At 37.1% G+C, this 17,188-nt stretch overlaps 1 protein-coding gene across 1 annotated transcript in view; it reads right to left on the minus strand.

The window, feature by feature from the left end:
• Window positions 1–828: 828 nt before the first annotated feature.
• Window positions 829–17,188, minus strand: part of SUCLA2 (succinate-CoA ligase ADP-forming beta subunit) — a 26,796-nt gene continuing 10,436 nt past the window's right edge. Inside the window, exons 3-11 of the mRNA XM_009284903.2 lie at window positions 11,480–11,579; window positions 11,122–11,284; window positions 8,221–8,349; window positions 7,632–7,770; window positions 6,112–6,273; window positions 5,888–6,030; window positions 3,113–3,233; window positions 2,709–2,797; window positions 829–1,640 (exon numbers count right to left, since the gene is read on the minus strand). Of these exons, the coding sequence (XP_009283178.1) occupies window positions 1,566–1,640; window positions 2,709–2,797; window positions 3,113–3,233; window positions 5,888–6,030; window positions 6,112–6,273; window positions 7,632–7,770; window positions 8,221–8,349; window positions 11,122–11,284; window positions 11,480–11,579 (1,121 nt within the window). The 3' untranslated portion in view covers window positions 829–1,565. The remainder of the gene's footprint in view (window positions 1,641–2,708; window positions 2,798–3,112; window positions 3,234–5,887; window positions 6,031–6,111; window positions 6,274–7,631; window positions 7,771–8,220; window positions 8,350–11,121; window positions 11,285–11,479; window positions 11,580–17,188) is intronic.

A 17,188-nucleotide genomic window follows, 5' to 3' on the forward strand; every position in this document is an offset into this window, starting at 1 on the left:
ATTCCAAGCATACCCACAAGCCCAACTGAGCATGCTGGATCAACAGCACACAGTAGTCAGTTGTGAGAGACCAACTAGCATTGAAAATAATCCAGTTTAAATTCAGAGTGAGTTTAATTTCTGATTTTCTTTAGTACTGCCAAAAAACTACTGAAATACACCACGCTAGTTTAAAGTTTCTTCATTTATCACCCTACCTACCTCAAAACCACGTATGATTGACTAAGTTTCCCCACATTTCATATAATCCTTTTAAGTCCCTAGTTCACGATTATATGATTTCCCATTTTGAAATCCCACCGTAGACAAGTCTTCATTATTTCCTGATAAAACTACACTATCACTAGCCAAGAAAATAGCACTTTAAACAAAAAAACCTACAAAATCCAAACAAAAAATGAGTAATAGTAATTTAACATCATTTGGAAACTAAGTGGTAAATGGATCATCATCCAAGTTCCAAGTTCTGTGTAATGCCAAAATCAACAGTACTGTTAAGGTGACAAAAATTAATGCTTAATACTAGATTTGTTAGTAAAAGCAACACTTCCCAAAAAGCAACATTTTCTTGTGTATTTGTTTGTGCAGAGATCAGTTATGGCCACTTTAGTAAGATGTTATATGGATGATGCCTGTCCAAGCTTTTCAACACAGCGTGAGTTCACGTGTTTTTAAGCATGCAATGCAATTCAAGGAGGAAAAAAATTAACATATGTGCTATTGTAAATTTACTCCTAAAAAGTTTTTAGCTTGCTATCTTAAATTATGGTTTAATCCATGAGTATATGCAATTTATCAAAATGGTGACATATAAAGAAAAAGACAGTAGAAGTTTTGGGAGACATTTTATTAATGTATGATTTTATTAGCAATGTACAATAGACATTTTAATTCTTTATGTATTCTGTCTCCTTGAAGTTTGGTAAATGCTTGTTCATATATAAAACTACACGAAGCTTTTTTTGTAAGGACCAGAAATCATGAAAATCTAAGTGCTACAGTATATTTTGTAGTGATTAAACACGTTGTCCAGAAGAGTTACCAGCCACTTCAGTGAAGCACTTCTAAAAATGTTTCTGATCAAGTTCAAATGCACCTGTTCATAAATAATGATTGGTTTGCTCATGTCCATTATACTGCTCAGTACAACTGTCTCCAGTATAAAATACCGTTTCGCTACGTTTTTCCACATGGACAACTAGATAAACTAGTCATATTTACTTTTAACCAAGGCTAATACAAATTTACAAGTAAAGTAACTTCAGAATTTATTCAGAATAATTATTTTTCAACCAGAAGCTTTACTTTGGACAACGCAGAAGTATATCGCAAGTGACATTCTGCAGCAGAAGCTGGAGGCTCAAGAACAACTAAGAAGGACTAAATATCAGCAATACACGCTTTTACAAGAACTCTGACCAATCCGAATGTTAACATTAAAGACCAGGTACTTCAGATTGTGTACCTGTCAAACAATCAAAACCTCCACACAAAAAAATGAAAAATATCCCACAGAACACAGTATTTCAGAAAACATGTTAGACACTGGCATGACATTTCTCAGATCAAATTGGCAACTGAAATTTAACATCCACCTGAGCTTGTTTTGCTAAGCTTACTATTTCAGAGAGCTTCACCACCTGAAAAACAGAAAATAAAGACTTAATTTCAAAACAATTCTACTCGAGTGAGCTGGACCAATCTTTTCAAACAAAGTAATGCCAGAGAATCATCAGCAAGATCTTAAGGGAGGGGAGAGTATTATTTAGTCTAGTGCTTCTTAATCACGTTTAAATGAAAGATCAGTCAAGTCTTTTAGAAAACATCTTACACAACTATACACTGTCTGGTTCTCATTTACAACCAAATATCTTGATAAAATGCTGCAAGTTTTAAACTTTATGTGCCACCTTGTTTTCCTGGGGATATTATATACGTACTACTAGGGAAGATTTCCATTGACCTAACCAAAGCTTGATCAGCCTAGCAGGACTTTAATACTATTCCTTAAAACAGAGGGCCATACTGTCAAGTTAAGCAAGTTCTTCCTCCAAGCAATCCACAGCTGCTTCAAGAGCTTCAACCCCAGGAAACAAAGCAAAACAAAACACACACACACAAAAAAAAAAATCACAAACAACCTATGTGAATGAGTGAATATCTAATTACCTTATGAGGCAACAGGACGATCAACTATGTTTGGTTTTAATCATGCACACTGATATACAGTGGTCTATCAAAGGAAGCGTTACATTGCATTTTTCAGCTACCTTAAATTAAGTATTTTCTTCCAATTAATAAAGCTAAGCTTTTAGCCATTCCCCTACCAAGGAGAATGACTGATCTGGTCATTTACCTGGTTTTTTGTTTTGTTTTTTTAAAAAACCTATTTTTTAACCCACTTGGGGGGGGGGGGGGAGGGGGTATCTACCAAGGATGACTGATCTGGTCATTTACCTGGTTTTTTTTTTTTTTTTAAAAAAAATCCTTTTTCATACCGCTTGTGGGTGGGGGGGGGGGAAGGGGTATAAAATCCTTACAAAATACGTACTTACTAATTTGTAAAACATTTGCTTCAGGCCCTGATAATAACTGGCACTGTGATTTATCCTAAGCTACCTTTAGTTGACTGAATGGAGTTTCAACTTTTCAATATTCTGCAACAGATTCTATGTTCTGAAAAGAATATTCGTAACCAGCTATCTTACCATTTTTGCAGCTTCATCCAAGTCATCACACGCAAGGATTTTGAGGCCACTAGCTGTTATTAAAGCTTTGGCATCATCAACTCGTGTACCTTAAGAAACAGATAAAATGCCACTCTTATTGAACAGGAGACTACTACTACTACACCAGAGTATTCTCATATTTTCTAGGAAGCCTGTTCCAAAAGTAAGTTAGTGAATAAATCTAGAAGACAACAACTTTAGTAGTTATAAAAGCAGGAAATCTCTTTTTATTAACTTGCCAAACCTCACCATCTAAATTCAAGGCTTGCCTTATTTTTCCATAGCCTTCAGCTTACAGGCAACTTGCTACACAATATATAAGGCTCAAGAGCATTTGTCAATATGAACAGAAATATACTGAACATGTACTGAAGCACACTCACCTTGCAACCGTACCACAATAGGTATTTTTAGGTCCAAATCCTTTACTGCCATAATGATGCCTTGTGCTATCACATCACATCGCATAATGCCACCAAAAATATTTACCAGAATAGCCAGTACCTACAGAATCAATGACAATATTCACGTTAAAAATGGCCAGAGGCAGATCAGATAAAAGTACCACTCAGCCTTTCAGCCTAAGGAAAATTCAAGCTCCATAAGTGTAATAAGGGACTCTGCGAAAGACAGGGAACACTTCTGTTCTAGAGAACATCAGCAACAAAAGTACAGTTCTATAGAGTCACATACAGCAGAACAGTTACTTCAGGAAAACCCTATTGCAAAAATGCCTGTCCCAGGAAACTTCCACATTGTCCTTCAATCCAGCATGAGTTGCAGGCAATAGCTATTTCTGTTACTCACAGTGTGTATTCTGTGTAGCTACTTGAAAAGGCACACACCCAATTTTCTGTACAAAGCCAACACTGTACATTACTTCAGAATATTCTGAGCATGATTAATAGAGAGCTGTTTGATTTTCTTCAAGCAAATAAAACAGATGAAACTTCAGTAAAGTCATTTAACAACTTAATTTGTCAACTGTTTATCTTTCCATTTCTAACATTACTCCAGCAGAGGTACCTCCCACACTAGTACCTCCACATACTGAAGAAGCCATACTGAAGAACACAGAAAATTTACAAAACTCATACACAAGACACTGTTTATGCAGTTTACTTAAAAGCTAGCACACTTAGAGGTAAGCTACCTGAAATATGTTTTATTCAGGAGGACTAAGCTTGAGGTTAAGGGAAAGTCTTTTCCTACTCAAGTGGTGGAAAGGAGGGGTAAAAAGATCATGGTCAATGGTGAAAGATGGAATAAAGTAGGAGCAAAAATGGGTAGACAGCCTTGGAGGACAGAACAAACTTAAGACGACAAAACATTAATGTGCAACTGGTTAATAAACAGTAGCTTGGTTCTCATTATCTTGCAATTAGACTAGCTCATCTGTGTGACATTGTTCTTGCTCCCGCTACTAATGGGTAGAAGCAACTTAGACTGGCACCCCAGAAGGCTGTTCCACATAACCCCTGAACTGAACCCAGAGTGCCAGCCAGAGTGCAGTCCATGACACCAGTGGGCTGTGCTGCTGTTTGACTTTCAGCACCAGGAATCCCAGCTACAGTCATCGTTTTTTGATAAAATAGTGAGCAGCTGAAGGAAGGCAGAAAGGGAAAGGTATATGAAGATATATTAAGAAATCTGTTTGGACACCCTCCATCAGCAGAGAATTGGCATTGCAAGTACGTGTCCCAAATCAACAACCCCCAGATTTGTTCCTTGTTTCTTCTCCTCTTCTCTCTGTAATTCAAGTGCTCTGTGCTTGTGTCCCTTACTTTTCCCTCAGTTTGCTGAAAGAACATGAAGAAAGAACAAGTCTTATGAGGAGCGGCTGAGGGAACTGGGGTTGTTTAGCCTAGAGAAAAGGAGGCTGAGGGGAGACCTTATGGCTCTCTACAACTACCGGAAAGGAGGCTGTAGCGAGGTGGGTGTCAGTCTTTTCTCCCAAGTAACAAGCGATAGGACAAGAGGAAATGGCCTCAAGTTGCACCAGGGGAGGTTTAGATTGGATAGGAGGAAAAATTTCTTCACCAAAAGGGTTGTCAAGCACTGGAACAGGCTGCCCAGGGAAGTGGTGGAGTCACTATCCCTGGAGGTATTTAAAAGACATATAGATGTGGTGCTTAGGGACATGGTTTAGTGGACATGGTGGTGTGGGGTCGACGGTTGGACTCGATGATCTTAGAGGTCTTCGATGATCTTAAAGGTCTTTTCCAACCTAAATGATTCTATGATTCTATAACACTCTTGGAGAGTGTGTCAGACCCTGCATTTGTTAACAAAAATCTTTCCAATGGGGAAGAGACTAAACTCCTCTGTAGCATCACTCACTATTTGTCTCTGGCCCTTTCCAAAGATGAGCAAGTGATGCATGAAATTCTGGTGCAAAAGTAGCATACCATTACCAGGTCCTGCAAGTCACTCCCACCTTTTTTGGTTACCTCTTTTTCATATTTTTCTTTCCCAAACTGCCATCGAGTTCCCACTGGGATTAGCACCTCTATGTAGACCATCAAACCAGTCCTCACACTGTCTTTCTGGGATGGTAAAGCTCTTCCTCTAGTTTCAACTAATTTATTATTTTAATAATATTCAAACACTTTGGATAAACTTTTGATAGGATAAAACATTAATGCCCTTCCAAGCCCATTACAAAGTTATTTTATCTTACATTACATATAATTAGTACCTTAGGAACTTGTTTGTGCACAGCACAGTGAATATTCATCTCTACAAGTCTATGCACAAAAGAGACCCAGCTGCAAAATGGGCCCAGAAGAAAAAAAAAAAAAAGGAAAAGGAAACCCATCTGAATACTGGTTTCTGTTTAAACAGCAGGCGGGGGGAGTTTCTGACTCTAAGGTTTCTGGAAAGATTCAAATACGGCTGTAACTTCAACCAGAGGACACAAAACTGCCTACTCAGTACACAGCCAAAGAACCTATTTTTAAAAAAGGGAGAAAAATTCAACAGGTTTTCAGGCCTTCTTCATTTGCACCAAAATTAAGCTAACATCTCTATTTCCTTCCCTTTTTAATTCTATGCTTATAAAAACATGTTTTCTGGAGAACATGCACTAAGCATTGTCTTTCAAAGCATAGCCTGTTTTACCACTGTGTAGGACCTTGATATGCCAACTCTTCCCTCACCTTTTTATCAGAGGTAATAAGCTTAAAGGCTTCTGTCACTTGCTGCACTGTAGCACCACCACCAACATCAAGGAAGTTTGCTGGAGTTCCGCCGTGAAGTTTAATTATATCCATTGTGGCCATAGCTAAACCAGCACCATTGACTATACGAGAATAAAGATAACATTTAGGAATTCAGTTTATAAATCCATTAGGTCATTTAAAATTCATTAAATACAACATACCTAAGCAGCCTATGTTTCCATCCAATCCTATATAGTTGAGATCTGCTTTTGCAGCGTCCCTGTCTCTTTGATCTTCCTGTGTCCAATCCTGCATATCAAAGATCTTCTTCTGACGATAGGCTGAATTACTGTCAAAGTTTATCTTTGCATCCATACACATCACTGAAAGGAAAAAAACCAAACCATCATTTAATACTAGACTAATAGCTCAACTGCTACATGAATATGTTAAAGTACGTTAAGTCAAACTTAGCAGCTAGCTCATGCAGTCCAAACTTAGTTTTGCTGAAAAGACAGCCTTAGCACTGCATGTAAATGCAAGATTCTCTCCAGTTTACCCACACAATCAGTTAAGTCCCTTTAACTGCACAAAAAAGGGAAGATAACTGTATTTCTTGAGACACTCCAGAAACAAAGCAGCTTACAACAAGCTGTTTGATAAATCTGGGCAAATTATGCTTCAGTAATTAGCATAAAATTAATCCCTACAGAAGGTCTCTGGTTTGGGTTTTTTTAATCCCTCTTATTTTTCTGCTTTTAGATTAAATATATATAGTGTGTGTGCATGCATGTAAGCACACCGAAACACAATGAAAAAACATCTGAGTTGGAAGAAAAGGTGTCAGAAGAATACAAACAAAAGTAAGTTTCACCTAGATATAGCAGGTGACATGGAAAACCTGGCGTATTCTTTACATCAGAACTAAGTTTCTGCCTGTACAAACGTAAGACTTCATTTCTACCCCTCACTACAGATGTAAAAATGACAAGACACGAGAAACAGATGGGAGAGACTGCTCCATACTGTTCCTTTATGCAGTATTATTTAAAAAAAAAAAAAACACAACAGTAACAGTAGAGTAATTGTAAGCGTCAATGAAGGAGCTACATTCATGTTTAAATTTAAAACTGTTGTACCTGAGTTCAAGTACAAATATTCTCCACAGATTTATTTTTTCGTGAGAGGGGAACTGGCTGTGATTGAACATTAACTATTCTGCAACTGGATATGCTAAAAACCTGATAAACATCAAGATATCACTTAAACACCTATAGTCTTTCAATACATCAAACATCAAACTCAGTCATTCTGATGCCTGAATAGTAAAGGCAGGAGATTTCTAGAAGGTGCTACTGTTCTGGTTACCTTTTCAGTACCAACTTTGAATACACAACATGGCTCAAGTTTCAACTCATGAATTTTGAAAAGACCCAGTTTCCAGGAATGCCTTATGCTGGGTAGCCAAACACTCAAGAGCAGAAGATGTGTTCTTTTTAAATAAATAAAAAAATTTTAAAAAGAAGCTATTTAAACTTAAGATCCTACTTAGCAATTAAGAACAGATATCTACTATGCTTAGATTCTCAAATTTATATGCTTTATTAAATTCATTTTTCAACATACCATGTTAATGCTAAGTCCTCTTGCTGTATACAGCTAAAGTTTTAGCAGTGCGAAGCAACTAAGATTTACAAAAATGTTAAGCTGTTACATGAAGAATATGAAAAAGAAACATTACCAACTCCTGATGCATCTTCCACCATAGGATTTATTTCTATCATGGTAGCATCATATTTCAGAAAGAGATTATATAATTTGATCATATTTTCAGCTGCTTCATCCACCAGATTAGGAGGAAATCCCATTTTTTGGGCAAGCTGAAAGTAGAAGATTAGTTATCAGTTAACTGATGTTCGGGGTCTGATTTAGTTACAAATTAGGAATGTCCCAGTTTAGCTATTATTTCAGTGTCAATTGAATTTGTAGATGTAGAACCTCTCCTGTCTTCCTAGAAAAAAAAGTAACTCTTGGGTTTGAAAAGATTGTTTTCAATACAAAACACTGCACTTAATCTAAAAAAGAGCTAGTAAAAAGTCATCATCATATGCCTTTACAAACCTATATAAAAGCTAGATAAAGCACTGCCATGCAAAGTTGGATTTACATTGACTATCAACTGAAAATACTTAAATATCTAGTTCAAATCTGTTTCAAAATGTCAAAAGGGTTTAAGACAACTCAGCAGGTTGAATGCATGCACACTTTACAAAACTTAGAAGCAACCCTCCCATCCTCACTAATGTGTACTTTTCCACATTAACAATTACCCTAACAGCTTGCTCCTTTTTTATGCCTTCTACTATATCAATGGGTTCCTTAATTATCGCGTCAGGATTCTCTGCAGCAACATCTTCAATATTAACACCACCCTGAGAACTGCCTATCAGCACAGGACCCTAGAACAAAAAGGGAAAAAAAAAGCGTAAGTAATTTTATACCACATAATTGAAACTTAGGTCTTCCCATGAGATACCTCACAGCAATAAAACCTTGTTAGTTGGAATTTTTTTTTTATTTGGGCATTTTATTTGTATGCTCTGAGGAGAATGTTGCTATCTATTCAATACGTCTATATAAAACCCTTTAATAATACTTTCCAAATTCTAAAGTTGAGTATGTTGAGTCCAATTTCTTTTAACAAGGAAAACTTTCCTTTGTATACACTATAGCAACAGAGCAATTAACACAGACATACTAGTTTTAAATTTTGATAGAAAGATTCAACTTAGTAATCATATGAATTTATTTTCTAGTTGTCACCAGAAAAAGAACAGCCTTCTCATCTCCCCCTTCTCCACTCACCCCTACACAAACACGCATCGAATGCCAGGCACTCATTTATTCACTCTGCCATGCTCCAACTCCAAGGACAAATCTAGGTCTGCAGAACCTAGTGACAAATTACTGCAAACTATTCCTGTTCAGTAGGATGACAAAGCTCAATAACTATAGCCATCACTGAAAGTAAGTCACAGAGTTCTAACAAAACAGCACTCAATTATGCAATACTAAAAGAAATTAAAAAACCAGAATTGATAACATTTGCAGCAGAGATTTTTTAAAAAAGCTATCTAAATCTCAACAAAAGCAACAAGGACTCACTACCATGTAACCTAAAAATCTCTCCCCATGGGAACAGTCCTCGAGTTTACAGTAAAGACACTCTCACTCATATCATCTCAACCTACCTTCCCTTATCACCACCTGTCGTGCATGGATTATGACAGCTGGTGTACTAAGGCAGCATTTCATATCAGCACAGGTCTTAAACATTAAACAGCCTTTTAACTGTTGACAATTAATTACGGAAAGTGTGACACTGGTTCAGAGAACATGCTTAATAACCACAACACTCCCCTCCCATCACCATCCTTCCAAATGGAAACATACAGATGGTGAATTACCCTACACCAAATAGCAAGGTTCAACACAATGAATATTTCTGGATATTCATATCCTGAACAGCCAGGAAGCTACAAACACATTATAAAAATAACTCATCAGAATTAACCAAAATGAACAGTTTTGCTTAAAACATAAAATAAGTCCTGCCCCTATTGGCGAATAACACCCAAGACATCAAGTTCCACTTTCAACTGACTATTTTACAGACTTTTCCCCCCCTTAAAGGAAGAGGTTTGCAACAACATCAGGAATACACACTGTGTGCTATTTAACCTTCACACTTCCTTCTTTTGAAAGGCATTTCCTCATCATAAACATCCTAGACAAGTTACAGCAATTACAAGCACATCTAAAAACATGGCTTATAAAGTCAGCAGTAAAAACAAAGCACATGCCTATCAAAAGACAATAATCCACACAGTTATGCTCAATATACGCTAGTAAGATTTATTGTTTTACACAAGAGCAAGAACAAGTCAGGAAAATATGCTTCCCTTCTTTATCTAATTTGCTTAAATCAGTTACAGTAAATTTTATTTCCATAAGGATGCTTGCTCATTGCTTACACAATTTGAAGATTATAAAATCCAGCCATTTACAGTATTTTAATGCCACCTTGTGGTAAATCTGGGGTGCATACTGTAACATTTGGATCTTCCCTGCTCTATCATAGAGTACAACAGAACGTAGGTGCCCAAGTCACATAATTGTACTAAAACCCAACACAACTGATACTTTCCTATCAGAAAGAACATTACAGAGGAAGAGGAAGCAACAAATACAATATTTAACTCCTAATTTTGCAACAAAAGAGTAAGACTAGTTTCCTCATTCCTCCACAGAAATTTATTTCATGCTCATGCCAGAGATACTCCTCTAATTACCAAGAGCAGTGCCTCTGCAAACTCTTAAGCATCTGCATAGACCAAACTCAGTTTTTGTTGAGCTTCAGAAAATGAAGTTCCAAGATCTGCTTTACCCTGGCTTTGCTGAAGTTATTTAGCAATTCATGCTCTACGCTTCATGATGGAACACTAGTCTGTCAGAAAATACACTGCCACACTTCAGTAACTGGGTTTGAATTGTAGCCTAAAAAACTACATACCCACACATACAGAACATACAAGCCAGGACTATGGCTTTCATCTTCCTGAAAGCTCTGAAGACAGACCTCTAGGCCCAAATCTTCTTACCAGTTCCTGAAGAGTATTGGCATAAGAAGGTTACCAGCACTCTCAAAATTGAGGGACAGACCCGTGCACCTCTAGGAACCTCCACACATTGGAGAAAAAGGATGTTTGATTTATCCAGGACCATTGGCTCTTCCAAAAGACTTTTACTTATCTTGTTCCTGACACTCTTAAATAGTGTGTACCTGTACAAGTACACACATAGCTGTATTTTTAAACTAAATTCAAGTATAGGCATCTGGTACATAAGTGCAAACTAAAACCAAAATGAAAATAACCCCCTCATTCCACCCATCTCCCCTTCAGCCATATGACTCTGAACTCCAGTTGGGGCTACTAATACTCATTTATTATTCCTTAAATTTAAACTGTAGCATTACATTTTTAAAGCATTTAAACACTAAGGCAATCATATAGTCAGAGATACTAGGAAACAAAATTTAGGTCATGTATATTTCTGATTTTCAAAAGCAAGCGACCAGTACAGTAAACAAGTTTTGTTGTTTTGTTTTTTTTTTTTAAATTCAGCTGTAACAAGTTAATTATTTTACTTCTATTTCTAATATTACTCACTTGAAAAGACCTTTCCATTGTTATTGCAAAATAGTATTCTCTCCTGGGATATCTGCGCTCACAGATAAATACTTGATTGCATATCCTGCCCTTTTCTCCTGTCTGCTTGGTAAACAACTTCTTTCCAATCATTTTGGAGGAGATATCTTTTGCTTCTTCTGGACTAGAATAAAAGAAGCTCAGAATGTGACAAAGAAACTGCTGGAAAAACAGAAGTAGCATAAAAAAATCTTATGTAATTTTTGTTATTTTAAGGTTAATAATTAAAACACTGATTTTAAACTAAGCAATAGGTTCAGTTCATAATGTGAAACTTTGGAGTTTTTCCACTTGGTTGAATAATTTAGAAACAACTTACGAAAAAACTATTTTCACTCCTCCTTTGAGGCCACCTTCAAATGTTCCTTTTCCTCTACCACCAGCTAAAACCTGTGCTTTTACCACAAGATCCTTTGAACCTAGAATGAAAGAAAACCCAAAATTTGTTATCTGTGACTACTATAATGAATTGCCCCAGGTAGAATAATAAAGGCTGTTTTCATTTTATCCCCCCTTCTCCACCCCCCCTCCCCCCCCCATGCAAAACACAAATATGTGAATCAAAGACTGTATTGTAACTCACATAGGTTATTCCAGAAGTCTCAAACCATCCGCAAATTGCAGTTTTAGGCTGTTCTGTGAACAAACCTTGGTGAGTTAGTATCCAAAAGTGTTGATACTTTGAGTGTTCTGATGTATCTTTAACACGTGTTTGAATCACAAATGATTAAGCACCCAGTAAGAAATGGTTAGTATCTCACAGACTATTAACAAGATGAAACTGAGTATCTGACACACCATAATCCAAGATTTTCCTTAATCAAGTACAAACACCCTATTATCTGTAACCACTACCTTCTCAGCAATGATATGCAACTATGGCACTTACCCAAGTCAACTTGCAGGTCCACTATGGCTTCTGTTCAGCAGAGCACTGATGCATAAGCTTGAGTGCTTTGCAGAAGTCAGAGGCCTAAGCAAATCCACTATTTTTCCCAGAGTAGGCAGAGTAAGCCCTTCAGTTGGCTTTAACTGTTTAAAAATCGTTTATAAAATATTTTTCTAGGTAGGGGAGACTGTGCATTTGGGTTTAAAAAGTAAAATTATGAGAATATAATCAAAATCAACTGTGATATTCTAAAGTGTCATTGAAAGAAAAAAGTTCATCAAGTCATTTAAGGTGATAAAGGAAGAAAATCAAAGCCCTGAGTTATTATTCAAGTTCAATTACACTGAATACACTGCAGAGAGCAGCTAGACTGCAAGATGTTAAGAGCTGCCCCATTCACATTTGTGCGGCACATCCCATCTTTTCTCACGCCACCATTAGCTGAGCCACTCTGGTCTTTCCGAGCAAAGAAAGAACTTGCTGTTCTCTTGGATGTGAAAAGGGAACCATGGAAAAGCCTAAGAAAAATTACAGTGCTCGAGCAAAACTAGCCACTATGCATACTGAAAAAGATTATGGCAGACACAAAAAAATCGCATTGATTCCTATTTTGACCTGCATCCTGCCTGGCCAGAAAAAATTAAACTTGCATAATATCACAAGCTAGGGTGGCTATAAGCAAAGGGAATGCTCAAGTTACTGCTCCCAACTAGCTACTTGTAGGTTTTACTTCTTGACTGTCTACCTAACAACAGATCTCTGAATTCACAATTGATATGAAGTTCTTTGGCACAAGAAGCATGAAGATTATAAACACACAAGTATATGTTGATTTACTATAGTCTGTTGTCTAATATTTAATTCAGTTCCTGAAGATAACTATTTTTTGTAACTACTAAGTACTGGCAATCAAGTAAGTTAAGATGCTTTATAGAAGCCACGCAAAACAAGACTTAGCTTGTATGCAATTACTTTAAGTACAAAGCTTGCTTTAGGAAACATTAAGCCTCATGTATGAATAAGATTATAAATAGTAGCTTCATGGGTAAGTGAAGCCACATACTCCAATATACGAGCTTAAAAATAAAGTTCCATCCATTTGAAAACAATTTACCTTGTATGTACATACAAACACAAAATTTGGAGGAGCATGACTTCTTAGTATAAAAGAGAGAGGAAAATACTTTCTTTTCTGTGAAGAGATTTCAAAAGAAAAAAAACCCAAACCCCACACTTGCTCCCTTGCTCACAGAAGATCCACCTGGGCTCCTTCACAAGGATCTGAAGGGACTCAAATTTAAGATTTAAAATATTCACAGCATTATTTTACTATTTTGAGCTTTCTAAGGAAGTTTTATATCTGACAAAGATTCAGAACTGATATACTTAGTAACCAAAACTAAGACATTTAACTTACAGTCCATTAGGAAGTTCAGAAGAAAGGGTCCTATTTCTCCCCTCTACTTTTCATCTCCTACACTAAGTCCAGAAGGTAAAAGCTGCTTCTACAGAGACATTTTCAGGAAAGTCATGAAGTTCACAGGCACCTTCTTTGTAGCGATTAGTACTCCTAGCAATAAAGACCAGAATCTGAACAAGTCAGAACCAGATGCCAACTAAAGCTCTGGTAAGCTCTCAGCTAGAACATTACGTTTAGCTCTGGGCATGATCATAAAAGTAATTTTCAATAGGAGAGACTGGTTACTAGGATGATCACTGAAATGAAGAGCTTCCCTTACAAGAAGAGACTAAAAGAGCTTGGCACTTCTTTAAATCAAAGGATAACGAAGCAAGAACACAATTACAGTCTTTAGCCATACCTGGTGAGGGACACAGCAAGAACACACAACTACACGTACATCATACATTCCATTTCCTGCTCTACACCAGCCAAAAACAAAAGCCACCTACCAAGGGAAGTCAGTTTTAAAAAGGTGCAAGAAAAAAAGACACTTCTTTACACAGAAGATAGCGAAGTCTGTCAGGAGACATGAAGGCAGAGTAAGAGATTCAAAAGGAACTCTGCTAGCAGAGATGTTCCCTCTGATATTCCTAAGACAACAATTATGAATGCTGGGGGGAAATGAGGGGTACAGACTGCAGAAAATAGCCAGGCTAACAATCTCCCTAAATAGCATGTTCTTTTGCCACCATGAGAGGCAGAATATTAGGCTAGATGCACCACCAGCCTGACCCCATAGGATATTTCTTAAGAATTTAAATATTATGCATGATTACACTTTGGTAACATACAAAGACATCCAAAAAAAGTGCGTGAGAAGCAACTTGAAACTTTTCGCAATCAGTTTTGGCCGTAACAAAGTTGTCATTGGACTATCCCTTATGAAACAGAATGCAACAATTGTGGCATTAAATGAGCAGGATATTAATGATTTGTAATTTGTTTTCCTACAGCACTGCAAGCAAACTAGCTGCCTGATTGCATAAAAACTTCACATTATGATTGCACATAAAACTTCAAGGGTTATTTGACCAGCTATGTTTACAAGCAATTAAGCTGCACAGATGTACCTGAAACAAAATTAAAGATAACATGTCCCAAGAAAACCTTAACTTGACCCATGCAGAAAGTTTATTGTTCAACAAACATCTTTTTCCTGAAGCTCCTATTTAAAGTGACCATAAAATTAGAGGACAGAAATGTTTGGTTACATACCTCATCTGCAGCGTTTACAGCTGCAGCACTATCACACAATCTGACACAGCAGAGAACTGCTGATACACAGTAATCCAACAAAAAATTTGGAAACCGGCAGCTAACATAGTTTTCCACTCAGTATCAACAGTCATGCCCTTCTGTTTTTCTTACACCACTTTGAAATACTACTAGGCTTTTGTTTCAATGAAAAATAGCAGTTTCTGCCCTAGAGCAGGTATCCACATACAAAGTTAGACAGTTTATGCCAGCCAACGCTACACCACAGCAGCAGTCCTATCCTACCTCCTGTCCTCAGCTTTTCACTCCAGTCTCCTCTCTTGTGCCAGCATAAGCACTGGCGCAATCATGCCTTGAAGCGTATCAGAAGAGTGACTCTGCTGAAGGCAAAAGCTAATCCAACGGACAGTACTTTTGCAAGCCTCCGCGCTGTGCGACAAGCACAGGGACACTGAAGTGAGCAGTACAGAAAACAGGACATCTGCTTTCAGCAGCAGTAACAAACTGCAAAGCCTTAACACAGGGCACTAGAACAAAACAACAAGCCTTTAGTACAGCTAATGTCTCAGGCAAGCAAGCTACAGACCAATGAACAAAACTCAGAACAAGCATTTGTTAAGAGCTGTATTTCCATATTAATGGCAGTTAGCACTAAAAGCATAGATAAGTAAAACAGCCTGAAAAGAATCAGGAAATGTTTAGAAAATTAAGAGTAGATACCAATGAGAACAGGTGCCTGAAATCAGCAGAACACTGAGTTAGCATCTATCTGTTCAGGACAACAAAAACCTATACAGCACTAACACTACAGGTTTCACCTTCAACAATGGTTTATTAACCAGACAGTGAAAGAGTAATACAGCCAGGAAACAGCCCGATCTTCATTTCTAGCAATACAGATATTTATTTATTGGAAGGAGTAATTTCTGATTCCATAACCTAAGCTTTCAAACTGTGAGAAAGGTCTCTTTCTCCTTGCATGCATGTGTTGATCTATGTAAAATACCATCTTATGATAAGCTTATTAAGAAGCAAGAAGGCTTGTTGTTCCATTGTACCTCTGAAGTTTTCTGTGCAAGCAGCAAGTCTGATGATTTGGGCAGACAACCTTTCTTAAAGTGTTCTGCTTCACAAGTTTCTATTCTGACTTTTGTCAAATCACTTTAATTGCCACTTCTGGGCCCAATATTGACTGTAGCAGCAGTACTGCTTTCCACATATTATAAACACCTTCGTGATAACTATGCAAGCCTAAAGCGTTCTGATAAAACAGATAATAGTAGAAGGCAGTGATAGGTTAATAACACAAGTGCCAATCAAGTTCTCAACTAGCATTCAACTGCAAACTTACCCTGGGAGACAGAGACCCATAACTTTTGCCTCCATTACTCTGTACTTAAAAGTTTTTAGTTCCAGGAAGAATATCTCTCCATTTATAATGCAAACCAAATTTTTTCTTCTGCACAGGTATAATAAAAACCCTAGGTTTAAACAATATTGTTGTATTTACTGGAATTAGGGAGGGAGAAGATGGGCTTCTAACTAACAATGTATTATCAACAGAAGTCTCAACATAAAGAGTATGCCGACCCTAACTCTGCCAACACAGAGAATCTCTTCAGTGTATACTGTCTGTGCCAATAAGTATAGTTATTTAGAACTTAACTTCAAAATTACATTTTTTCAGCATCTGAATCTTTTGAGTGTTAGAAGAATCACTGCATGCAAATCAAAAGTATGATTACTGAAATAATTATGCGCCAAGAATCTTCATACTTTTACTGAAAGCAACATACCAGTCAGGAGACCAAACAAGATGTTTCATGCCTATTACAAAATATTATTTTCCACACAAATACTTTCTGACATTGATCAACGGCATAAAGTTTTTCATCAACTCACAAGACAGGTTTGTTTTTGGCAATAGCTTAAGTTACGCAATTAAAACACAGCGGTCAAAATTTGAATCTGCAGGTTAGACGAGTTATTTGAATTAGTGGATTATTATCAATGACATGCTTTGATATTAGAACTTCACATGAGTGAAGTGCTATAGAAGAAAGCAAAGGCTGACGCAAAATTTAAGCTTCAGATGCCAAAAAAGTAGTGTTTGCCAGAATTCAAGTAAATGTTTGGTTTCTAGACTACAAATGCTGGTTATCTAGAAATTCTGACCAGGTAGGCAGGAACGTAATTGGAAAAAAAACTACTTAGCACTGACCACTACAGCAGGTTTTTTTTAACACCTGGGGGATTTCTGCACAAGTTTGCCACCACAGATCATCATCCATGTCCTACAGCTTCTGAATAAATACTCTGGAGCCTCAGACTCTACAGACAACCTAAAAGACATCAGTTAACATAGTCAAGCAGATAATTCACAAATCATAGAATCATAGAATCATTTAGGTTGGAAAAGACCTTTAAGATCATCAAGTCCAACCATTAACCTAGCACTGCCA

This window comes from Aptenodytes forsteri, unplaced genomic scaffold (genome assembly GCF_000699145.1).
Source record: "Aptenodytes forsteri isolate BGI_AS27 unplaced genomic scaffold, ASM69914v1 Scaffold199, whole genome shotgun sequence".
Taxonomy (NCBI): domain Eukaryota; kingdom Metazoa; phylum Chordata; class Aves; order Sphenisciformes; family Spheniscidae; genus Aptenodytes; species Aptenodytes forsteri.